At 37.2% G+C, this 26,456-nt stretch overlaps 2 protein-coding genes across 5 annotated transcripts in view; both read left to right on the forward strand.

The window, feature by feature from the left end:
- The first annotated feature begins 1,840 nt into the window (after positions 1 to 1,840).
- LOC122146707 (histamine H1 receptor-like) lies at positions 1,841 to 5,242 on the forward strand. The gene is made up of 2 exons (XM_042767040.1): positions 1,841 to 1,982; positions 3,399 to 5,242. The coding sequence occupies exon 2, from the start codon at positions 3,458 to 3,460 to the stop codon at positions 5,048 to 5,050; it is 1,593 nt and encodes a 530-aa protein (XP_042622974.1). The 5' UTR covers positions 1,841 to 1,982; positions 3,399 to 3,457; the 3' UTR covers positions 5,051 to 5,242.
- Positions 5,243 to 7,804: 2,562 nt separating this feature from the next.
- The window catches only part of LOC109096613 (ubiquitin-like modifier-activating enzyme ATG7), an 82,790-nt gene continuing 64,138 nt past the window's right edge, over positions 7,805 to 26,456 (forward strand). For 2 of the 4 annotated variants that reach the window (XR_006161064.1, XM_042765841.1), the window contains exons 1-13: positions 7,805 to 7,860; positions 8,114 to 8,828; positions 9,488 to 9,674; positions 10,559 to 10,613; positions 11,949 to 12,066; positions 13,729 to 13,806; positions 13,893 to 14,009; positions 14,503 to 14,649; positions 14,845 to 14,933; positions 16,420 to 16,541; positions 18,731 to 18,822; positions 18,904 to 19,047; positions 20,133 to 20,291. Coding sequence is in view for 3 of the 4 variants with exons in the window: in XM_042765841.1 (XP_042621775.1) it covers positions 9,509 to 9,674; positions 10,559 to 10,613; positions 11,949 to 12,066; positions 13,729 to 13,806; positions 13,893 to 14,009; positions 14,503 to 14,649; positions 14,845 to 14,933; positions 16,420 to 16,541; positions 18,731 to 18,822; positions 18,904 to 19,047; positions 20,133 to 20,291 (1,287 nt within the window). In the remaining variant the exon portion in view is untranslated. The other 2 variants (XM_042765842.1, XM_042765843.1) reach the window with 2 other exon arrangements.

Consider the following 26,456-nt stretch of genomic DNA (forward strand, 5'->3'; position numbering starts at 1 on the left):
TTGGTATACTGTAACTAAAAATATTGTCAAATATTGGGTACAATTTTGTACATTTCATTATCTTTCCAAACATACAAAAAAAATTGTACCTGTACATGTATAAATATGTAATTTTTAACCAGTAATAAAGGAGTGCTAATAGTTCACGAGAATATTAAAAAGTTGTCATACACATTTATGTATGAATTCATACACATTTATGCATAATGTATTTCTGAACATTTTAGGAACGCATACAATTTATGCAATTAATGTCTAATAAAGATATGATTAAATCACTTAAAATACTGTATATCATTTGGGTTTGGTAACAAGTTAATAAAGGATTAAAAACATCCACAAATGAGATTAACAATAACAACTTGTTAATCAAAGTAACAATAAATGTATATAAGCTATTAATGTACTGTAACAATGCAGAGACTACAATTTATAAAATATTAATGAACTATAAACTATAAATATAATTATTCATGACTACTTACGTTACTGTAAACTTATTACAAAGGGTATACCATTATTTTTGGAAAAACAAATAAGACCACCAACACATATTAAGAAATGGGTCAAATAGGATTTCATGTTGGCTTTCAAATGTGATGTACTCTCTCTTAGTTGTAAAAAAGTATCAAAGTTTATTATTAGGGCTCCTACATACCCTTGAATACACATACAAATTACAGTGTCATTTGGTTCAGTGACTTGTAACAGGGTTCTATTTCCTTACACATAGTAGAGGTAGTTATGCTGTCTCTGGCTCTTGAATTAAGGTTGTACAATCAAGACTCAAGTATGCTTGACAGATGAGCCGCGACACAAAGATATGTTTTCCAAGTGTATTTACGCTTTTATTTGAACAAAAACAGTGCATTTAGCCAGAAGAGCGTACGCAGTTTGCGTTCAGCCGATGTTCTCCAAAATGGTGCTACGGTGATGCGGAGAGACACAGAGGAAACAAATTGTTGAATAAAGACATTATTTTTGTTTTCTTTGTGTACAAAAAGTATTATCGTCACTTCATAACGTTACGGTTGAGTCACTGATGGCAGATGGAGTATTCTGACGATGTCTTTCATACTTTCCTGGACCTTGACACTGTTATTTATTTGTCAGTCTATGGCACAGTCACAAGCCTCCCGGTTTTCATCCAAAATATCTTAAATTGCGTTCCGAAGATGAACAAAGCTTTTAAGGGTTTGAAACGACATGGGGGTAAGTGATTAATGACAAAATTTTCATTTTGGGGTGGAATGTTCCTTTTAAAATATTACAATACACACATACAGTCAGAAATTAAAGAAAAATAGGTTTCTTTTAAGCATTAAATACTACCATGACATTCAGTTGCATTTATTCATTGAGTAGACACTCCCAAAGGAACATCACAAGCCATGAGGTGTCAATAATTCAGTTACAGCATGACTTTTTTGTTGTTGTTAACTATAAGGTTTTTTTATTTTTATAACTATGGGGGGGGGGGGCTCTTTTGTACATTTGATGTGCTCAGTTTTAATGTGAAGACATTTCTTAAAATACATTTCTTATATTAATGAAATCATGGTTTGAATTAATATATTTTCACATATTCACATTAGATATAATTAGATATAATGCTTTTCTCTGACTTATTAAATAGAGTGATTATAAAGTGATACCACATTTTGTTGCTTTTGGACTAATGAGATGTTCTGGCAATAAAGAAAAACAGATAGAAATATAGAGAGAGAGAGAGAGGTGTGCGTGAGAGAGAGAGAGATAGATACAGAGAGAGAGAGAGAGAGATACAGAGAGAGGAGAGAGAGAGAGAGATTAGAGAGAGAGATAGAGAGAGAGAGACCGGTCCATCCATGAGACGTCCATGAGACATTCATGAGACTTTTCAGAGCAGTAAATCATCAGTCAGCTTCCAGTTCACTCGAAACGTACATCAAATCTGTGGAGATAACATCATCCCAGCTGGGAGTTCACTGCGAGTCGGAAGGGTAAGTTTCCGCTATGATTATAATCTAATCACATTCAGAGCTAAATTAATGTCACTGAAGAGAATCCGTTAATCAGTTATATAAAAGTGACTAACATTTGCTCTGACTGGTGGACAGACACCGCGCACTTTGAAAGAATTATTGGACTTTGCGCACCGATGGCAGGCATTCCACAGGTGTGGACTGAACCGCAGCTTCTCCGAGAAGAACATCAGATCTTTATCCAGTAAAAAAGGCATAGCGATTTGTCAGTAAAAGGCGGGAGATTTTAAGTACAATTCTTCAAAAAACGATTAACGCGTGTAAGTTTTACATCATAAAGTCGGTCACTAGCTTGGGTTTCTCCACATTACGCGTCGAGAAATGATTACAAATCTATTTGGAGAATTTCAAAACCTGACTGCAATGCTGTAAACCTTAATGCTCTTAGGTTTACAGAAATGCATAAACATTTGGTGCAAGTATATGTGGCTTCTTTTTCATTCCTCAGAAACACAAGTGAACATTGTATCGATGTTAAATTGATGTGCGAACGTTAACTTGTGGCGCAAGAGTGTTCGATTCAGATTAACGTGAGCGTGATAGGTCATTTTGTCACTCACCAACCCCTATGCCTTTCTTTATTCTAATTTGGGTAGTCGTTTTTCCATAAAACAACAGTAGACAGAAACCAGGGGCTATCAAGCTCCAAAAAGCAGCATAACGTAATTCAAATATGCACAGTCTTCTTAAGACATATCATACAGTATGTGTGGAACAGACAATAGATCATTAATAATCTCTGCTGCTGTTTTTATCAAAGGATTCATGCCTATTCAAAGCAGCTTGGAAATTCTGCTGAATTGTGCCTTATGTGTTCCATGGACAAAACAAAGTTATGAGGGTTTGAAATGACAGGGAAACAATTATAAAACAGGTTTAGGAATCAATAAAATTCTACCAATCTAACCCCCCCGATATTTGAATGTATAAAGATAGTGAAAAGTATCACATTTGTGCAAAGAAATTGTTATGAAGAGCCCTGACTACATAATACACTAGTATAGACAGGCAGAACTACCAAGGTGACAGAGAGGCCAGAGATGAGATGAGAGGCTAGACCAGGCACATACAAGAGTTTATTAATGTCTAGGCTTTTATTTATGGTCAAGCATGGATAGAAACCGTCTCTCTTAGCAACAAGACAATGTGTGTCTCTGAACATCCATGGTCTCCGCGGCTGCTTCTTGACAAACCTGCTTGCGTCTGTGCTGTCGTAAGACCATGACATTTCAGACATGTGGACTGAGTGAGCACAGCTCGCTGGAAATATGGAAATATGGATGTCTCCATTCACTGTAGTGAGTCACACATCAATAAGTGCACATTCCGCACAAGAATTCGATGTGATGCATTCTCTTTGGTTTTGTTTTTCAGAAACTCCATTATGTGGATATGAATTTTAAAACCCATCATGTGACACACTGGACTGCTCAATGGAGACGACTACGATACTCACCGCGACAAACAGCCAAGGAAAAAGAATTCTTCAAGAACGTTCCGAACCCAACGTTACAAGTCTTCTGAATGCGTCCGCTCCCTTCCACCATCACATGAACAATGCGGTGCTGGGCATTCTGCTTGGCACACTGTCCCTTCTGACGGTTATCATGAACCTGCTGGTCCTTTTTGCTGTTAGAAAGGAACGGACTTTACACACAGTAGGGAACCTATACATCGTCAGCCTCTCGATAGCAGACCTCATTGTCGGGGCTACAGTCATGCCCTTGAATCTGGTCTACCTTCTTGAGGACGAGTGGAAACTGGGTCGTGTCATTTGCCAGTTCTGGCTGGTCATGGACTATGTGGCAAGCACGGCCTCCATTTTCAGCTTGTTCATCCTTTGCTTGGACAGGTACCGCTCCGTACGCCACCCCTTACATTACTTGAAATATCGGACACGGGGAAGAGCGACGCTGCTGATTTGTAGCGCGTGGCTGCTCTCCATGACCTGGATCGTTCCCATCCTGGGCTGGCGGATGTTCGCTCAGGTCGACAGGAGGCCAGAGCTGGAGAACCGGTGCGACACAGATTTCCGCTTCGTGACCTGGTTCAAAGTTCTGACAGCCATCCTCAACTTCTACATTCCTTCCTTTCTGATGCTTCTGTTCTACTCGCAGATTTTCATCGCAGTCCGCGATCATTACAGAGAATGGGAGAACTTTGCCGGTCCGATGGTGAAAACAGAAACAGATGACACATTACATAATGGGATGCAACTGCAGATAACCAAAGCCTCGGAGAGAGAGAGTCTGGCTTCACAAGCGTGTTCTCAAAACGAGGGCCTGCTGGATCAGTACAGTTTGGAGCAGCCTTACAGCTCGAGGGACAATAACGAGGACAATACCGATTCCTTGTCTGAGACAGAGAGGAAGAGTTGCTACAAGAAGAAACCAATGTTCAGCCTTTCAAAACGCATGAGAAAGAGCGTGCAAGACTCCAACGAGATTTCATTTCAGAGCGACGATGGGGAAACCATTGCCGAAGGCCCACCATCATTATCTCTTGCCTTTCTGCAGTCCGAGAATAACCCTCAGCCCAAAACGTTCATAAATGCGAACAACTGTAACGTGCCAAGCTCAGTTGGTAACATTTGTGAGAGTGCACCGACTGTGGATGTTGACAGTTACACCACAGTTCTCTGCAATCACAGCACTCCACCGTCACCATCGTCACCATGGGCTGAGAACAGCCCTCCACTGGACGCCACCAATGCACACCCCGTCAAACAGACATGGCAGAAGTTCTGTGAACAGTCCAAGCAGAGCATCCACAGCATGCGCATCCGGAAGGAGCGGAAAGCCGCCAGGCAGCTTGGCTTCATCATTGGCGTCTTTATGGTGTGCTGGATCCCGTACTTCATCACCTTCATGGTCATGGCTTTGTGTGAGACCTGTGTCCATCATGACCTTCATATGTTCACAATCTGGCTAGGGTACATTAACTCCACCCTGAATCCCTTCATATACCCACTGTGCAATGATAACTTCAAAAGGGTGTTCAAAAAGATATTTCATATTAATAGATAAAGTTTAGGAGAAAAGCCGCAAACTGCTAGCCCGTCTGCTCCATTGGTGTTTTCTGAAGCATTTCTAGTGACGTTTCTACATGGTGAGCATGATTTCACCAAGTACAACATGTTCCTGGAACAACATTCCAATCAACCAATCAGATTTGAGATATAACTTTTCAGGAAATATCTGTTTTAGGCTTACAATCAGGGTTAGGTGCTTCTACATCCTTGTTAATCAGCTATCATTTCCCACTGATTTGAGGAATAAATTATGGGTAGATTTAGGTTTAGTGGTAGGGATTGGGTTAAGTCTATATTTTTGAACAACAATGCTGATCCAGGATCATCAAAAGATGTTGATCCAGGAACATGTCTTACTTGGCAAAATCACGGCGACCTTTGTACATTGGTAGTTCTGTGCATCTGCCATGCTTGTGTTATTTTTGGGCATCAGAGATCTTTTAAGTACAGAGCCATTTTATTATTTGTTGCCGAGTGTCAGTTTGACACGTCTGCAATCTGCATCAGATTATATGATAAACTTATTAAATCCAGAGTGTTTTAAAACTGGCTGTATTTTAGATCTGATGTAATCATGGTTAACTAACAACTATGTTTAAGTTAAACAAAATGACACTGACACCTGACTCTTTGCCATTGTGGGTGATGTACGGTCACAACCTGGGTTTGGTGTGTTTAATGCAGAACATTGTTTAAAAAAGCCCTGGCATTGATTATGTTTAAGTAGCATGTGCGGTGCATATATATTAAATATGAGTTTGGTCAACAGCTAATGCACATTGTCTGCAGAGAGCTGGGAAATGCCACATACACACAGGTTCAGCTGAACATTGAAATTCTGGGTGTATGATAATCAAGTATGTTCGGAATGGCAAGTGACCTTGTAGTTTTGAAAGGAAAGCAGTGGTGTATATACTACAAATTGTCTGTATACATATAACTCCTGGATGATTTGCAATGCGGTGCATTTCACCTGATCTTTGTTTTTAATAATAAAAATAAAAAAATATGATGAACTGTGATTTAAATCAGTTTATAAACTGTAACATTGATTAAACTGCGAAATGTGAAGACATTAAAAAAATTGGATTTTGAAAACATCTTTAGACATAATGACTGCGTCCGAAAGCTTAGGCTGCTGACTTGTTGCTTAGCTGCCTGCAAATTCAAAATGACTGTGGACAGACTTCTGAGGCAGCAGCAAGGTTTAATGATCTACAACAACATAGAACGAGCTTAGGTGATAACTAAACAAATATTTAATGACTAAAATATTAATTACTTGCTAGAAATAACATCAAAAGTGGAAAAGGTTGGTCAAAAACACACAAAATGAGCACAAACTGCAACTTTCAGACACCATCTTTTATTATAGGATATTAGTGAAGGATTCAGCTATGCTGCCCTCCAAAATTGCTAAGATGAAGTCATCTCACAACCAGCATTTTTCAGCTTTCGGACACAGCCAGTAACTGGATGCCTCTGGCTGAGGAACAATGCAACATTGAGGTCATGTGAAAACAAGATTAAAAAAAAAATGTTGTTTCATACTGTCTCTATATCACATACAAAACATGCAATGAACAATATACAGCAGAATGCTTGTAACCATTTCAAAAATACTGCATTTTGGCTTCCTGTGCAGTGATGAGGTGATGATGAAACAAACTACAAAGACTTCATGTTATGGAAAAGCAATTTTACTATAAATAATACTAATGCAGTGCATTGCTTAGTCTCATTTAATTCTCTTTTTCTTCTAACAGTTTGCATTGTCAGCCCTCAATTAGTGCCTGTCACTTTCTGTGAAACCACATGATTGGTTGAAAAAAAAAAATGCCACCAGGTTTTCTTAAAATAAACTGATAAGTATGTTTTGGCAAATGTGGCAGATGACTCGCATTTTGTAAACCACTGGTTTACATGACAACATGCTTTTGATATTAAAAACTCTTCATTTATTGCTCTAAAGGGGTTTTTGCAGGTGGTAAATCAAAGACGTTTTAAATGCCTTTTTAAAACCAAGTAAGGACAATTTGAGGAATAAACAGATGAAAACACAATACATCAATATGTTCTCTAAATGTACATGTTTAGGGAGTAGAAAATGCAGCTTTCAACTGATCTCTATTACATTTTAATTCAGTTTTTGCATACAAACAATCAAATACATACATACTGTAAATGGCTAAATAAATAAATAGTTTAAGGCTTGAATAGTGATACTCCCAACAAGCAGAATATGGAAATATCTTTTACCTTCTGATCATACTGTAAAAAAGTGATTTTTCACATAAATGTGTTACATATTTTTACATTTGCATCGCAGGTAAATGTATTTTGATTTAAGGATGTTGAGACATTTGTATTGGAAAACAAAAATGCTGATGAAGTGAAGACTTGAATTTAAGATTTTAAAACTATACATTTTGATTTAGAACATTTTAAAGAAAACCTTAGAAAAGCCGTATTTGTGGCATACTGATTTGTCATTTTGATTAAAACATAAAACGTTAGTAAAAACAAAGTGTTGAATGTTATTGTACACCAATGCATTAGAAGTCAAAAGGGAAAATGCACCAAAGTTTAAAAGCAGAACTATCAGACATTTTTACTAAAGCATGTAGGCTACATGAATTTAGTAAAATGGGTTATTTGATCTGTAAAATTATTAAAATGGTCATTTTAAGTGGGACTAGTTTAGGTAGATGAACTTGTGCTTATGCATTATTAATGTAATTCCTGTGGGTGGAGATTACCTCACTTTCCTTTCTGTTGTTGCAGATATCAGGGGATACTTACCAGGTTTGTTATGATATATTGTTATTATACTATGATATTATGTTATTTACAGTTAAAAAATAGACACATTACATGCCAACATGTGTGTTTATAATTTATGCATATTGTTTATTTGTGATGTCACGTACAGTACCTGACTGACAGTCTTCCATTGCAAATGCATTACTCTAAACATGATTTAATCTGTATTTCATCTGGATTTGGATGTAAACTAGCCTTAACTCACACTAGTTAAAGACCCTGGCTCTGCACACAGGACGTCCCAGTACAGGACTCTATAGAGGCTGGATGCTGAAGGAATGCTGCTCATCTCGACTGACTCCAAAGCTCAGATAAAGCTTTTCTAAATATGTCTTGTATCTGAAGCAGCAGTCTGGATTTTCTGGTTAAGTTAGTTAACTATCGCCCATCTGCTTTGCACGGCACCCGACCCGACATATGATCCGATTCATCTAACACAGTTCAAATGAAAAGGAATAGCGTTTATAGGTTTTTATCAGTATTTTCTTGTCTAATTGTGTGCGTTTTTCTTTTGTTTTGGGTTTTTGTCTTTTATTCGATGGTTTTGGCACCTTAAGATTTTTTTTGGACAATTACACAGCGCAGGAGGGTTTGACACTCATATAAAACCGTTGGTTTGCGGCTGGTTAACGTTATGTGCCAACATTGTTTATAACAGCGGGACAATATGATGCTTTAAAACATTTATCAGGAAAGCGTGTATGCTATCACCGATTAGGATTAGAGAGTTTTTGTTAAATTGTCAAAATATTACATATAAAGCATTAACAAGTCGTAGCACCAGCGTAAACGGAACCACATCTTCCATTCTGCATGCACTTGTTCTCTCATTAAAATAATTTTAAAGTAATTTGTGCAGCGCTAGCTGCGTTCCGTACCAAAACAACCCGACTGCGCATGCGTGCAAGCTGACTGTGGTCATATGACATCAACCGGGAAGTACTTGTCTGGTAAGTGATGTTTCTATCAAATGTGTTTATTGTTGCTCTGACCCTCTGTTTGTCATTGACATGACTCTAATCGGCACTGATCACATTTCCAATGTGGGGCCTTTTACCGCAGTGTGTTTAAAACACAAACACGAGCACAGCGGCAGAGACTCGATGGTTTTACCGAAGGGGTGTCACTAAAATCACAATTCTAAAGAGCGCAGTTTTTACTTTAATTACGTCGACAAGACGTGATCAGTTGTATAGACGTTTTGTCAACTTACTACGATATTAATTTCAAGACATTCAAGCCTGTTGAAGTGAGAAAAGGGAACTACTGCTTCAAAACTAACCAGCTTCCCCAAATCTGATCGAACAAGAAAATATTATCAGGCTTTCAGCATTGAGGAATACATTTTAAGAGTACATTTTACTATTTAAAAATGTTTCATTATGTTATTTTGATATATCAAAGATGCAAATATTTCTTGGCTATAAATTATAATCTTGTCCTTAAGTGAAATTGAACAAATAAATTATTATTGTTACTATATTTTAAGGCAAAATATTTGTATTTATAGCACATTTATAACGCTAAAGTTTTCACGAAAAGTGGCTAAATTCAATTGTCTTCTATTGTCTCACTGGGATTTGCCTGATCTTATTTTCTGTGTCATAAGGAATCAAAAGCATCAGTCCTAATGGAAGACAAGTCGATGGAGAGAGGCGCAGCCGCCCCGAAGCTGCAGTTTGCCCCCTTCTGCAGCGCCCTGGAGGCAGGATTCTGGCATCAGCTCACCCAGAAGAAGCTCAACGACTTCCGCTTGGACGAGAGTCCAAAAAACATCAAAGGCTACTACTATAACGGTGAGTCTGGGGGGTGTAATAATGCAGGAGATGTTTCTGCTGGGATTGGACACGTGCTAGGCTTCTGTCTGAACAGATTGCTTAGATCCTGAAAATGAAAGCAAAGTGAAGCACATTTGTCTTTTTAAATATCAATTGAATGTCTTTATGTAAATACTGTGGTTGAATTTGCACATAGTAATTCAAGTTTTGAGATCTACTGTGTTCTTCGATTAGACAAAAGTGAGGGGATTTTCCCAATATTTTTTATTATAATATCAAATTTCATTTCTGGATAACTGGACGTAGATTGCTTTTTAAACACATAACGTAGTGGAGTCATGTGACAACAATTCTCCAGACTGCTGTTTGAAACACTGAACTAACAAATGAAAAATATTTTTGAAGCATTTATTAATCTTAGAGCGAGATAAGCAGTCAGACACATGAGGGAAAACTAGGTCCAACAGAAGACTAAGACAATGACAAGACTGTGACCGCTTCTGTTGCGCAGTACATTCTGTGTGTGATATTAAGAAAATATCTCTGTAGTATTTGTAGTATGTCTCTGCAGTGTGCAGACTGTAGTGTGCTAGTGGTGCTGTCCAGAATGGTAAACTGGCAAATGTAGTAGGCATGCATGCAAAACGTGTAATACATGCATACTGCTGAAATATTAAGAGTAGTGTAGTAGTGTGCTATCCTAAAATAACCATCCTTTGTTTTTTCCGCTTCTTAAACACTTTCTCTTGGACGTTATGCAGAAACAAAAGTGTTTATTTATAGATGCCACTGTGGCAGTACTCTTCTTTCAGGTGTACTGTATATCACCAATGATTCATTTATAAATACTTAATCCACCTTTAAGCTGTAATTTAATGCAGGTGCTTTATTATAAATCGCAGGTGATCCCGTGGGCTTGCCGACACGCTTGACCCTGGAGTTCAGCGCATTTGATGTGTAAGTTTTCTCTAATAAAACCATGTAATGCAGTTGGTTATTCTGAAAGCCTTGGATAATGGCCCCGATATCACGTCTGTTACTTGTGAAATTAATGATTTTTTCCTGCCAGATAAATCCTCAAGGATTGTTTCAGTAGAGTTAATTTTCCGTTTATGAGGGTTGAGTAATTGCGCTGACCACACGGCGCAGCTATCTGCGGCCCTGTAGACTGGAGAAGTGATGAGCCCCTCAACAAACTCCACACACCCTCAATTCCTTCAAACAGTGCACTTTCAAACAGGGCACTTTCCAGTCATTCGATTCAAAGGGCTCTGCAAAGGCATAGGGAACAAGTGTACACAAGAGCATTACATTAGTGCTGTCAAACGATTAATATACACAATTTATATTACACAATATATGTTTGTGTACAGTGCACATTTATTATGTATATATAAAAGCACACACATACAGTATATATTTTGAAAATATTTACATGTATATATTTATCTTCATATAATTTTTTATCATATATAAATATATAAACATAACTTATTTTTCTTAAATATATACATGCATGTGTTCGTATTTATATATACATAATACATATACACAGTACATATAATGTAAACAAAAACTTTTATTTTGGATGCGATTAATCGTTTGACAACACTACATTATATATAGATAATGTGGCAAGCTGATTTTCTATCAATTCTGTTCTAGAATTCTATTATGAATTTTTCTAATATTACTATATAGGTTTAAAATATTTAAATTAAAATTTAGATTCCATTTCTTAACAGTAGTTCACTGCATTTCTTAATATGAACAATGAACAATACTCATGTATTCATTTTAGTTAGTTTATTTTAACATTTAGTAATACATATTTAAAATGAAAAGTTGTATCTGCCAACATTAGTTAATGCATATAGTGTAACCATCCAAAAACCTATGATATTTGATATTTATCAATTCATGGTTTTGTTAAAAAAAAAAAGTAAAAGTCATGAATTTGCTAGTCATGCCACATGACATCATTAGAGCCGAATTAAATGAACATGAGTACATACAAAGAGAAAGGATTTTCCTTTTCTTTATGTAATGTGTATTGACATTGGTTTTGTCATGTTGCACACTGTATAAAAACAGTAAGCCCCTCACAGCTGTACATTAGAGTGATTTTACCATAATCAATAATATGTTACGCTATTATGGTTAGTCAATCAACATTTCCTGGTTGAAGAGCTAGCTTGTTAATGTCGGTACATGATGCAAATAATAAACAATACAGGTTACAGAACAGAATCATGCATATAGTGAATATACCCAAATACACTGATGTTTCAGTGATGGAGCCACACCTGCTCGCTGCTGTCCAGCGTCTGGAACTCTCTACAACACCAACACCTTAGAAGCCTTCAAAACCACCGACAAGAAAGCTCTGCTGGATAAAGCAGCCAATGAGGTGCAGTGCTTTGATTCACTCAGAATTAATTGTGCCTGGTGATAGTGTATTTTATTTGCACTGGCCGCCTGCATAGATCCGGTGAATGAATTATGCCAGTGGTTGTGTACCACTGCTCTGCATATTTTGCATGTCTCTCTTGTTTAACACACCTGATTCAGATTATCAGCTCATTAGAAGAGAGCTCTGTATGTGATCTGTGTTCTGATTGACTGGGTCCCTACACAGTGTTCACTGCTCCCTACTCCTGAACACAGGAAATCTGTTGAAGTTTACAGGGCATTCATTCACAGATTTGCACCACGCCAGGCCTGCAGCGTCTTCACACACAGATGAAACTTACTACAGAAGTGTGAAGTGCGACATAATGTGCCTCTGTAAATAAATACAATTTAAATTCAAGTCTCACACACTTTTATGTCCTTTGAATGGAACAAATGTGCTCCCTTCGAACTGGAATCATGGTGGAATTAACTGTAACGTCCACTTCGCAGGGCACTTACTGTCGAATAGAACAGGTATCTGAAGTGATTAGAGACACATACAAAATGTACAGAGGACTGGAATTGAGAACCATTGAATTATGTGATTTCTTTCACGGTGTATTAAGATGCTGAACATCCTTCTCCATCATTTGATAAATTACTGCTGCTATTCGTAATATTCTTAACACAATTTCATCTGCTGCCTGCTTTCTGCAAATGGTAGTAACACAATAATAAGTGCCGTGGCCAAATAGTACAGACTTTTACAAATAAGGCCTAGTTTTTAAAAATCAATGTGTTTGTGCTAAAAGAGTGGTCCTTTTTTTTTTGGTTTCAGTAATAGTTCACTCAAAAAAGAAAATTCTCTGAAATCTGCTCTCCCTCAGTCCATCCCAGATGTGGATGAGTTTGTTTCTTCATCAGGTTTGTAGAAATGTAGCACTGCATCAGTGTCTCAGCAATGGATGTGAATGGGTGCCGTCAGAATGAGAGTCCAAATAGCTGATAAAAACATCACAATAATCCACAGCACTCCAGAAAAAGTGTTCTGGTGTGAATCAGGAGAGAAAATCTGCACAGATCAAGCAGGGTTTAAACAGCTCTAAACAAATATGTGTCTGCATTTTGATGTGAGAAACAACAGGAGATGCACTTTTTCACTGGAGGAAGTGTTATTATGGATTATGGACTCATATTTGAGTTAAAAACGTCTTAATGCTGGATTTATTTCAGCTTTTGTCTTCTCCAGATGTTAACTGCTGGATTACTTGTGGATTATTGTGATGTTTTTATCAGCTGTTTGGGCTCTCATTCTGACGGCACCCATTCACATCCATTGCTGAGTGATGCCATGCTACATATCTCCAAATCTGATGAAGAACAAACTCATCTACATCTTGGACAGCCTGAGGATTAGCACATGTTTTGTTTTTCAGTGAACTGTAATTAAGTGCATCAGCTGGGTATTTGAAGTGGGACGCACCTAAGACTTATTTTAAATGCTAGGTTTTTGCAGAAACACTGTGCACAAAAGTTGCCGTTTGGTGTTTTGTTTAGTGATTTTGTCCCAGAATGTGTTTCGGAGTGTGAATGCATATTGCATTTGCATATACTAAATCAGAAATAATTTCTGGACATGCGTGTTTAATTAATTCTGATAATGTTGTCTTCTTCACAGATTTGGAGCGTTATTCAGTCAGGCGCTGTGCTGGAAGACTCCTCAATCCTAAACAAATTCATCCTCTTGACATTTGCGGTTTGTATGCCAACATTTACAAAATGTGCTTATAGATTAATGTCCTTTCAGCCGTTTGTTTCTGACTGGTCCTTTTGTTTATCCAGGATCTGAAGAAATACCATTTCTATTATTGGTTCTGCTTTCCTGCCCTTTGCTTTCTGGAGGGGGTCCAGCTGGTGCAGGAGCCGGTGTCATTAGAGCAAAGCTTCTCTGCCAAACAGGTGCGGAGAAGAGCAAGGAGGTTTTGTGTGAAGGATAATGAGCCATTAGTCAGTGCATGATGGGAAGCATGTGCTGATTGATTAGAATTTTTAATTCAATGTTAATTATTTGAATGCATAATGTCATATAGGCCCTAAGATGACTGACGTGCCATATACAGTAGCACCAAAGAGTATTTGGAAACCTGTTCTGTTAAAATACTTTACTCTCTGTATTAGCTCCAAGTAAGTCATTAGAAAGTGAAAATTCAGTTACAGTATATACATTTCCTTGAAGTTATACCATTGTAATGCCATTCACTAAATTCAAATTGCCACCTCGATTCAAGTGATTTTTCCTTCTAAATGGCACACTGTCCTTCTTTACACTAGCTTTTGGAGCCACTGTACATTTAGAGTGCATTCAGTTCTTGCCTAGCTATCTTCTTTCATTTCATTGTGTTTCAAGAGTTAATGAGGTGGGCTGATTGCTTTGAATTGATCTGTTTCACAGATTTCATGCCTGCAAACGGCGTATGATAATCTTTGCGTCTCCAGTGGTACCACGGCAGTCCCACATTTTCTGCTCAAGTACACAGAAGAAAGTGTTGAAGTCGCTCCTCTAAAAGACTTGACCTCCTTCTTCCCAGACCTAAAGAAGGTAATTTCTGGTTTATTATTAAAGGAATATTGCAAAGTCTATCAACAACCTTTGAGGCTTGCTCTAGATTACCATAGTTAATAATTAGATTGTCTAATTTGTGTTCTGTGGTAGCTGACGAAACCAGAATGTTCCTTACATTTAATTCTTCAGAGTATGTTGGTGTAATATTGCATGTGTCCTGGTCTGTTTTGAATTACTGTGGGCGTGTATGACCCATGCACACTGCCTCAGCATCCAGGCTGGCCTCTCAGAAACTTTCTCATCCTCCTCGCGAAAAAATGGTACGTCTGTAATGAGCTTTTCCAACACGCATCCCACTGGTGCTCAGTTATAGCCCTGTTTCCACAGCTCCGCTCTTTTCCTCCTGACATCACTTTCAAACTCAAAGAGGTTTGTTCTGCTACAAAAAAAGAATGTGAGAAAATACTAGCTATTTCCAACCATCTGCTAATATGTTGGGTTTTGTGGGGATCTAATGCAATGCCTGGCCATTCAGGGGTGTTGTTCTTCTGACCTTTGTGCTTTGATAATGTACATTCATATTATATACAGTACTATTGATGTTTCTTATTCATTATCATATAGCCGAGAAACCCTTACACAAATACTATGGCAGCACCTTAGAACAATGTCCAGTGTACTTTAATAGATCACATAGTACTGAATGATTACTATGTTCATATACCGAGGTATAAACAATGGGAATCCCTAGTTAAAAAAAACAACGAAACAAATAGATAAGTAAATACCTATGCCATATATATTTTTTTTAAATATACGTTTATTTCATACTAAGTATACTTCAAATCCATTAACATATTTATTGACATATCACTTAAGACTTACTGATATAAAATTATAATTAAACTGTATTTGGAGTATTTCTTTAATGCACAATGCACATTTCTTAATATGATGCCTAAAACGTGGTTTAATATCACTAATAATTAGGATTGTATGATCTCTGTAATAATATCAGTCTTTAAATGCATGATATTCAAAGTGTTCCTGAAGTATACTTGCAATAGTTCCACTTTAGCACACTCTTCAGTATACCTTTAGTTGGACTCTCGCACTACTTACGCAAAATTCAAGTGCGTTAAGCACAAAGTTATTTGTTCCAATTTAGCAGACTTATAAAGTAAAGTATACCAGTTTTGTTTACCACAAGTACAATCGCAGGGTATTTTTATTAAGCACATAAATATGTTCATGCATTTTTAGTATACTAAGCACAAAATACATGCATTTCAAATACATTGTAGTATATATATATATACACACATTTTTTTTAATCAATCAGTAGATTGATTTACACTTAGTAAATTCAAGCATTTTTATAGTTTGCTTATTTTATTTCCACTTGGTTCCACAAATATCTCCAGAAAATAGACATAAATCCTGTGAGAATATAGCGCTCATCAGTTTTAATTAAGAAAACTGCGTCTCGACCTTCACAATTTCATATGCACCAGAATATGCACCCGCCCCAAAAACATGGTATTATCATTGTTGTACCATTATCTAAAAAACATGCATTACAAAGATACATATTCGAAATTAACATGAAAAATGATGCACTGTACATGAAATGCAGCACAGGTGGAAGAATTTGGAAATAATGCTGTGTTTTGCTACTTTCAGAGTTAAATGTCGTAGTGCTCCATCTGTGCTGACTCTTCTAGGCATCGTTTCTTTTTAATGGTAAGTTTAAGGTCACTCCAAAGACCGCGTGTGCTTATGGTGGTGTGTGTTTGTGAATGGCAGGGGTTCACAGCTGGATGTGCTGGAGGTTCTGTGCTTCAGAGACAGGACTCTACAAGGGAGCCGCTCGATTCAGCACAGCATCATCTTTCGGGTCAAGCTTCCAGACCTCACAGCTTCTGCGGGTAATTTATCATCTTCGCCCGAGTGCTTCAGAACAGCAGCATAAAGGCTGGGCTTTTATCTGGCTTCAGGAGAGGGCAGAAACCATTTAAATGTTAATACAGAGTCCTCAGACTGTCTGCCGCAGGTTTCAGTATTTTTGTAGCCTGTCGTAGGGTCATATGAAGAGCTTTCTCCCTGCCTGCTTTAGGAAGATGCTAATTATCCAGATTCAGATTGTTTGATTTTGTTTGCATTATCATTGCTCTCAAGATCCACTTTCATGCAGAATTTAACCTACAGCTTAGTAATTCTGAAGACCTTGATTAGCTTGGGAGTGTTTGATTAGGTTTGGACTGAACTCTGCAGGAAAGTGGATCTCAAGGGCCAGAGTTACCCACCTCTGCCTTAAAGGGACATGGTGATTATATATACTGTATATATATGGGAGGAGAAATTGTATTCCAATGCTTTTGTCACAAATCACAAACTCTTTGCGCTCTCTCAAAAAAATTACACCACCCCCTTAAAAACTTTTTTATATCACAAAAAACATTCACATCCTTTTCCAAAATAAATTCGTCCCCAAGAAACTTTGCTTTTGCAAAACCTCTGAAATATAGTTATCCTCCCAGTCCATAGTATTTCCATCACAATACTCCATCACAAAACTCAAAAAAAGCTTTGAATTAAAAAAAAAATTCTCCCAGCCAAATATTTCTTTGAAAGTTTATGTGCACTTTCTAGTAATCATGACATTAGTAAATCAAGTGATGGTGATCAGATAAATGAGAAAAGTAATAACTGGGCATGTAAAGCAAATCCGGCAGTAATCCAGCACTGACACTTTCAGTGGCCTCAGTTCATTCATAGTTAACCCTGCCTTTAAATAACATTATGAGTGGATGAAGAAATTCTGATGTGATTCTGTTCACTTTCAGTTATTGATGTCTAGTAAATTTTATTCTTCCTGAGCTGGGACATGTTTGTCACTCATCCAAGTGGCTTCCTCATCCGTGACCTGATGGTGGAGATTCCCTGACATTCACCCTCATCACACTTCACAGCCCATCAGACTTGTGAATTCCTGTGGGAGTGAATCACTGTGTGAACTGGGCAGAAACAGCCGGGAATGAAAGGACAGCGCTGTGGGAAGCTGATAAGGGCTATTGAAAGCCCTTCCTGATCAAAATCCGATCGTTTCATTTTCACCTAGATGGCCTCTTTCATCGCTCTCTCAAACAGTCCATCTTCCTGTCTTTACACCGCTGTCTTTGACCGCAGCGGGCATTCTTTTTCAGATGCACAAACATGGATGTCTTCACACTTCAGTGAGGAAGTGAAATCTCTCAGTGTGTAATTGAATGTTGGGTGATCCACCATCATTTCACCGAGATTAACCTACATAGCCACATATACGACCGATGAAGCGTCTTTGGGCACCATTCACACAATGCTTTCTTGTATTCAAAACCAGACAGTGAATACGGTTTGATTAGCTAATAATCTTTAAGAGGGGGAAAAAATACTTGACTAGTTGATGATCACATGACTTCAAGGAGTAGTTCACCCAAAAATGAAAATTAGCTGAAAATGTGCTCACTCTCAGTCCATCCCAGATGTAGATGAGTTTGTTCCTTCATCAGGTTTGTAGAAATGTAGCACTGCATCAGTGTCTCATCAATGGATGCTCTGCAGTGAATGGGTGCCGTCAGAATGAGAGTCCAAACAGCTGATAAAAACATCACAATAATCCACAAGTAATCCACACAGCACTCCAGTCCAGAAATGAATTATTAGGGGATGAGTACATCTTCAGCAACTTTTTGTTACTTTTGGGTGAACTATTCTTGGAAGTCATGTGATCATCAACTAGTTGACTAACTGACTGGTGGTAATAAACCGGAATGGACCGCAGGGATTTTGAAACCCGTTTTAGAAGTTGAACTCTTGCTTAAACAATGAATGTTTTCAAAACCTAATATCACTTGAGACACAAAAAAAACAAAAAAAAAAACATGCAAAATATGATACAGTGGCCAAAGACGTTTTGTGTCTGATGCATTCGTACAGTTAAGCTGAACTTCAAATATTTCTTTACAGTTATTTCACCTGTGTGACACCAAGCAGTGTCTTTTATATTAATATTGAAGTCAGTGTAACTGTGAGCATGTGTTGCATTATATTTATGTTTACTAACTTGTTAATGCAGTATGTCCAAAGAGTGTGGGCTGGGAGAAGAACGCTAAAGGTGCGATGGGACCTCGAAGCGTCAATCTCAGTGAATGTATGGACCCTAAAAGGTACGAAACACTTGGCATCAGTCTATACACTCTTAAAATGGTTTTGTCAGTGGCATGTTACACATTTCATTCATTTCCTCAACTTGCCGAGTCTTCTGTCGATCTCAACCTGAAGCTGATGCGTTGGAGGCTGGTCCCGTCTCTGGATCTGGATAAGGTCGTGTCGACGAGGTGTCTGTTGCTGGGAGCTGGGACTCTGGGCTGCAATGTAGCAAGAACACTAATGGTACGAGCCATGTGATTTACATTTGATTATCAGCAGTTTATCGCATCTGACAGGTGTCAGAAAGCTTTCAGTATGGATTTCTTGGCTTGCTTTATGTCATTTAAGTGCTTACTTGCCTGTGCCATAATTGCTTCTTAATGGTGTTTGAAACAGTCGTAAGCCTAAGTCTGTAATTATAGAAAGTAAGTCGCAGATGCTTCCATTTCAAAATGATAGTGGTGTCACTTGATAGCTGAGATGTTGGCAGTATGAAAATGAAAATGCATTCATGTCAGCGGTTCACAAGAATTTTGGCTTATACTGTATGTGAACGCACCAAATGAACTCAGACACTTTTATAGCATTACAGCAATCAAATTTCCTCAAAGTGAGAGAATTGCAGCAGAAATATATTACTATAACTGTAGACTAATATTCTAATAATCAATTTAGGAGTATTATCAGTGTTATGACTAATAATAACCGCAGATATAAAAACATAACTCATTTAAAATTGTAGTGGTCCAGATATCAAATATCAGCAGTGTGAAGAGAAAGTGGTCTGAAACTGGTTCACAACCAAGCCAGGGTCAGTTTGAAAGCGAAGAAAGCTTTTTACCTAATTTCACGTACCTGAGGAGGAATTGAGTGAGAAAGCGCTCTCTTTGCTTTCTTTCACACTGGTTTACTGGTTTCAGAGGAACTGTGCAGATCAGATAATGGTGCAAACATGCCAACAAACAAAAATGCATGGCACAATTTGTGATTTTGCGGGCTGGTTCAGCAGATGACCACAAACTTTACTGGGACTGTATCAAGTGTGTTTGATTATACTATGCCTCTAATGGTCTGCATTACTTAACTGCTAAGAAAATGTACATTTACCTTTAAATAAAATGACATTTACCTGGAAAATAGTGCAAACTTTTGTCAATAAAGCAGAAAAATCTATAAGACAGGAGGTGTGTTTGTGTAATTTAAATGCTCATAGCATGTAGTATCACTACAGCATCTGCTGTTTTAGCATCTGGATTACGCTGAAATACTGCAAGTGGCAGAAAAGTTTAGTTAATTTTTCTCCGAATGTTTTCTGTTCTTCTTTTGAGGGCTGGGGTGTGAGACACATCACTTTCGTGGACAACGCGAAGATCTCGTACTCAAACCCGGTGCGGCAGCCGCTCTATGAGTTTGAAGACTGTCTGAGTGGAGGGAAGGCTAAAGCTCTCGCCGCGGTGGACAGACTGAAGAAGATCTTTCCTGGTGTGGTGAGGACTTTGAAATGCTACAGCAAGTTCATTGCAGCTGCATGTTTTCCATTTTTCACTGCATATTAGACCAGGGGTCTCAAACGCAAATGCTTGAGAAGCACTCGGCAGTTTACAACCATGCAGTTGATCTGTGTATAATAATTGGCACACTTAAGCGACCCATCCCTCCCTCACACCTAGCAGACTGATCTGTGTGTTTATTGGACATTCAGAGGCTGTGTGAACCTATACTGTGCGAGCCGTTACTTTGAGACCCTTGGATTAACCAGTAGGACTCAATTTCAACATGCATTTATCCACAACAATGAAGTCTGAATTATTCATTTTAATATTGATGAACGTTATTTGGCTGGCCTGCAGATGAACTGAGAAGCTAAACAATGTATTTGACCAGTCCAGGTCACTGGAGTCTCATAGCGTTTAATCACACATTGTGCAATATAACCCATGTTCATATGAAATGCGGCCTCATTTATATTCACTGCTCAGCGGTCCTCTCATGCATCACTGAGCAGAGCGTGAGGACCAGCTCTTATGGCTTCATGCAGAAGCAAACTGGCCTTTTCTGTTTTCACTGCAGTTGATCAGTAAACTCCCTTTTGGAAGAAAGCAGACTCAAGTCTGAAAATGTAAGATTATATTGTAAGTAAGAAAATAATTCTTAATCGACTTGCCTGGAAATATAAAGGTCAACAAACAAATTACCAACCAAGGAACTTCATCTGCAGTGGGGCTGAACTGGAAGTCTTGACTTTTCAGTCTGTGGGTTTGTCTGAACTGAAGAGATGTGCTTGTTTTTTTGGAATATCTTCAGTAGGGTTGGAAATTAGAAGGACATGTAATCTTGTACAGGGTCCTCTGAAATTCACACATGAAGTACCTGTTCATTAGGAATATAAACAGTAGGGTTGGAAATTAGAAGTTTTTTTCTTCTTTTTTTTTTACTAAGCACCAACCCCCCACCCAATAATTGGTCTTATATGTCAAACAAAAAATAGTTTTTGTGGTCTTTTGTTATTTTAGCATTCTGAACAAATCAGTGAATGAGTGAGTCATTAAAACCAATCAAGCAGATCATGAGATTGAGACACTGGTTGCACTGTTTGTTGAAATAATAATAATAAATAATAGTTTGATTTAGGGCTGGGCAATATGGCCAAAAAAATTATCACAATAAGAAATTATCACAATAATTTTTTTCATATCAGTCGATATTGATAATTATCACTAAAAAATATCAAATCTTTATTTCTTTCAAGTTTAAAGCCAGATTTTTGCTCCAAAGTGAAAGTTGTAGAAACCAGACCATTAATTTTCCTTAACAAAATAAATATCTAAATAGAAAAAAATATTTATTAGTTTCTGCATGTTCTAATGAGTGATATTGTTTCAAATCAAGAAACAGGTTTGGGTTGCCTGATAATAATAATAATAATAATAATAATAATAATAATAATAATAATAATAATAATAATAATAATAATATAACTTTTCTTTGTATCTCAGAAATGTACATTTTAGCTTGAGTTAGGATGCAGAGGTAAATTTTTGTTTATTATCAAAATCAGTAACATCTGTAAAAATTGTAGCAACCTCAGTTTTATATGGTTAAAGAGGTCATATGATGCTGCTAAAAAGAACATTATTTTGTGTATTTGGTGTAATGCAATGTGTTTATGCGGTTTAAGGTTAAAAAAACACATTATTTTCCACATAATGTACATTATTGTGGCTCCTCTATGCCCCGTCTTTCTGAAACGCATCGATTTTTGCAATCTTTTTGGCAAGCTATCCAGTGCATTGTGATTGGCTGAAAACCTCAAGCATGTGACTGAAATGTTACACCCCTTAACATACTGTGATGCTGTCTTCATGCACGACGAGACAAAACCAATAAAACCTATTATAAACCATTTGTTGCATCCAGTGGGGACATAATTACTGATTATAATGACTTGCACTGTGTTTTTACGCATTGCATATCGCGCCGTGTAAACATAAAACCATGTCTGCATTTGTGATCTGAGAAACGACAAACAAAACAAGCGCTACTCTACAATGCTCAAAACTCAAGTTTGAATCATCAGTGGCAAATTCTTGAAATATAAAACATGTACTTACAGGCTGTGAGTCAGAAGTAGTTTCAATTTCACAATGAAACACACAGTGTCTCCACAACATGGCGCCGGCGGCAACAGCAAGAATAAAAGTTACACCTTCTTTCTTTGCGTGAACATTTGATCGCCGTTATGCAAATCTTCCCACAATGTGACGTAGACATCTGTGTTTAAACGAGGCATTTTAGGAGGGCTTGAACAAGTATTAACTTTTATAAAAAATATCTCTTTGGATTTGAGACTTTAGTCTTTGCAACTTTACAGATCTTCTTCATGCACCAAGAGCTTGTAACACTCCAAAGAGAAAGGAAAAATTTAAATCGAATCATATGACCCCTTTAAGTGATTAAGTGAAGTATGGTGACTCATACTCATCATATGACCGCATCATACGACCCCTTTGAATTTATTCTGACCAAGATTTTTTTTTTTTTTTTTTTTTTTTTAAATTAAGCATTGGTCTCCTATAGTAGCATTAATTATGATTAACACAGTTAAAACCACACATATAGCACCTCAATACCATGGTAAAAATATAACTATGAAAAACATTAGTCTAAAAACATTCAGTATAATGCACACATGCTATAGCTTAATCACAAATACATACTTTAATTATATACCATTACTCCTGTAATAAAATTCTGTGTGAATATCCCTTATTTCTGCCACAATACCATGGTGCAGTGAGTGTTACTACAGTAAAGTTCGAACTGTGATCCGAGCGGATAAATGGTCCGTGTGGCGCGATTCAATGGGTCGTGCTGTTTCGTTCCGCTTTTGGTGCATAAACATTATATCGAACATTTATCGAACTCTACATATTGTTTTATAGAGGAAAATTATATTGCAATAATTATCGTTATTGAATTATCAGCCAGCCCTAGTTGGTGTAAATCGGATGGTTCGACATGATATGATCTGATATCGATTCTCATAACCAACGATATGATAATTTCCCGATACCTCAAAAAAATTTGCACAACCAGCTACATATGTATGAACTCACAAATGCAACCAAAATATATAACATGAACATTTATTTGAATTTCCACATCCTGTACCCCAATTGGGACATCCACAGCAACAACAACAAAAATACACTTTATTTTTTTAAATAATAAAGAAAATAAATAATTGGTAGTCACACATGCTATCAGCCAGAGCCGGCCCAAGGCATAAGCGAACTAAGCGCCCCCAAGAGTACATGAAAAGCAATATTAAATATTTAAATCATTTATACCTATCATCTTTTTATTTCAATAGCGACGCATGATGCAGGCACAATGGCGCTGTATGACAGATTTTTTTTAGTTTTTCCTTTTGTATTCAAAATATCCACAAACTTGTTAGCCTACATCATGAGCTATATGATAGGCTACAGCCTATTCTGATCATCAAATATGTGTTAATTAATTTGTTTTGTCGTTTAAACAACCATAATGACCATGTTAGTTGACCTGTAATGTTTGCTGGATGCTGTCGTCTGGATCTGTCGAATTTACATCACCTAAATTCACAGATTTCTCCCAAAATACATGACAGTAAGTGGCCAGTGAACTGGGAAGAAACTTTATGGTTACCTACACAATGTGTATTTGATAGGAATAAATCATGTCAAACGTTTATGCACCAAGAGATTGTAACACTCCAAACAGAAAGGAAAACTTGAAGTCGCATCATATGACCCCTTTAAAACATATACTTAATTCGAGACTTTGCAGGGCTCAAAGCTAAGAATCTTTTCTACAGACAATCAGATTGCAAGCAATAGCACAAATTAATATAATTAAGAGCAGAAAAACTAAAAAAACATTACTAACATTAAAAACATACAGCAGAATATAGATTAATCCTTTTTAAAGTTACAGAAGTTATTCAGTCAAGTAAGAGCAGTAAGAGATTTTTTTCTTTGTCTTTTGTTGTTTGATTAACATTAAAAAAAAAAAACACACGCATGGTTTCTTTTTAAGCTGTTTAAGTAAGAACACAAATATTTTTTTTCTTTTTTTTTTTTCTTTTTAAGCTGTTTACGTTAGTTCATAACTGACAGTGTTTCCTCGGATATTCACCGAGACATGCATTTTGATGTAATTTTGTCTGTATTTGTTCGTTCAAGCACATGCATAGATGGGCATTTTGTGAAAATGTGGACAGTGTGCACTTTTTTTAAACTAGCCGTCTCACCCATTTCTTCATTTGGAGAAGCCTTTCCTCAGATACGGTTCCATTGCTAAGCAACAAAATCAGTTTCGGGACATGTTGTGTGAGTGTTTTCTGCTAAGCGTCTGAGGCGGTAACATCAGACTCATGTGACTCAGACTTCTGCTGGCCTTCATATTCATGAGTCTGTGTGGGAACGCTGTTGGCAGGTGTTTCCATCCACGAGGCCTGCGAATCCTCTCTGCTCTCATATCCCCTTCACTTCCTGTGATTCATCGTGCTGCCAGCTTCAACAAATGTCATTCCAGAAGACAGTTTGGCCATTAGCAACCAAGAAAAAAAGTGGTTTGCTAATGCATCATTGTGACGGTTACTTTTATTAGTTGATTTTGAGATCACTACAAAGAGTTTTCAATATTTTTTTTATTTTCACATTTTTAAAGGAGAATAACTGACTGTAGCATTGTTTTTCAGATAAACAAGTATGCTAACTTAGCATGTTTCTTAAAGATCTGCAAACATATTATGCTATTTTCATGCTTTAATAGAGTCAAAATCTTACATACAGCACCTTTAACCAAAATGTAATATTAGTAGCTTGTAATAATAGTGACATTAATAATAATAATAATGCCGTATTTCTACATCTCTAGTAACTGTATGGGGTGGTGCTGTGTGGACTGAAATGCTTGTACAGTTTAGGTTACATGGAGACATTAAATCTGGCTTCCTTCTGCTACACCACAAAGTCATCGTTCACATATAACAGTGTGTGTTTCGAATTCAAGTGGCTCAAGTGCTGGTTATCACTTCAGCAGCGCAGTGACAGTGACAGTCTAGTTCATCAGTGCTGTACGGCAGACTCTGGTCTGGTCTGATCCGGTCCAGACCGGTTCTCTCATGCTGCGCGGTTTAAACAGCACATGGCTTTTGGTGTTTGTTTTCCATGCACTACAATAAAGACAAGATGATTAAACATCCATGTGTTTTTGTAAGAACAATATCCATATTTCAAATGTTTAACCCTTTTCTCTCACTCTGGTATGCGGAATGCTTTCCGGTGGATGACGCAGGACGTATACGCAGCGTGTGCACCTCTGAGATATGCTAATCTCGCGAGTTTGTTTATAGGAGCAAAGGAAGTAAAGTTTCCTTACTTTAGCAAAGGAAAACCAGTCTCCTCTTGGTTTATATCGAAATCCTCTGACTTTTTTTTTCTAATTCATGACCGGCGTTTTGTTTTGTTCTCTCTCCGCATTCTTCATTAATTACTAGGGCTGTGTATTGGCGATAACCTGGCGATACGATGTGTATCACTATACAGGGGTTGTGATACGATATATTGCATTGCAATACTGTAAGCAATGCCATATATATTGGGATATTTTTTATTTTAGGAATAGGATATATTTTTTAGGAAAGCTGTCATTAAGAACACACCACCATATGCAAACCTTAGCAAAAAATAAATAAATAAAAATTGTTTAACCAGAACACACTGGGATCTGCATTTGCAATAATTGGTCCCTGCAACATTTAAAGTTATTGAACCGCTCTTTGTGTAGTACGAGTCAAGGGGGGAAATTCAAGTGCTTGCAGGATTCTTTAGTTAAATGTGTATAAATAAAATTAATTTTATAAAAAGACCATACATATTTTTAGACCCTGCTTTAAAGGTTCACAGTTTAAGTTTACAACTGTGACATACAATGTCATAACATTTTGATCTGAACAAAAAAATTACATCTGCTTAATATATAAAAAATAAAGATACTTTTTTTTGATGACTTGTGGACTGTTCAACTGTTCAAAAAGCAATGTAAAATGTTTTAAAACTTTCTTAAAATGTATTAAATGCTATGTTAATATAAACATAATAATA

The sequence above is a fragment of the Cyprinus carpio genome, chromosome A11 (genome assembly GCF_018340385.1).
Source record: "Cyprinus carpio isolate SPL01 chromosome A11, ASM1834038v1, whole genome shotgun sequence".
Classification (NCBI taxonomy): Eukaryota; Metazoa; Chordata; class Actinopteri; order Cypriniformes; family Cyprinidae; genus Cyprinus; species Cyprinus carpio.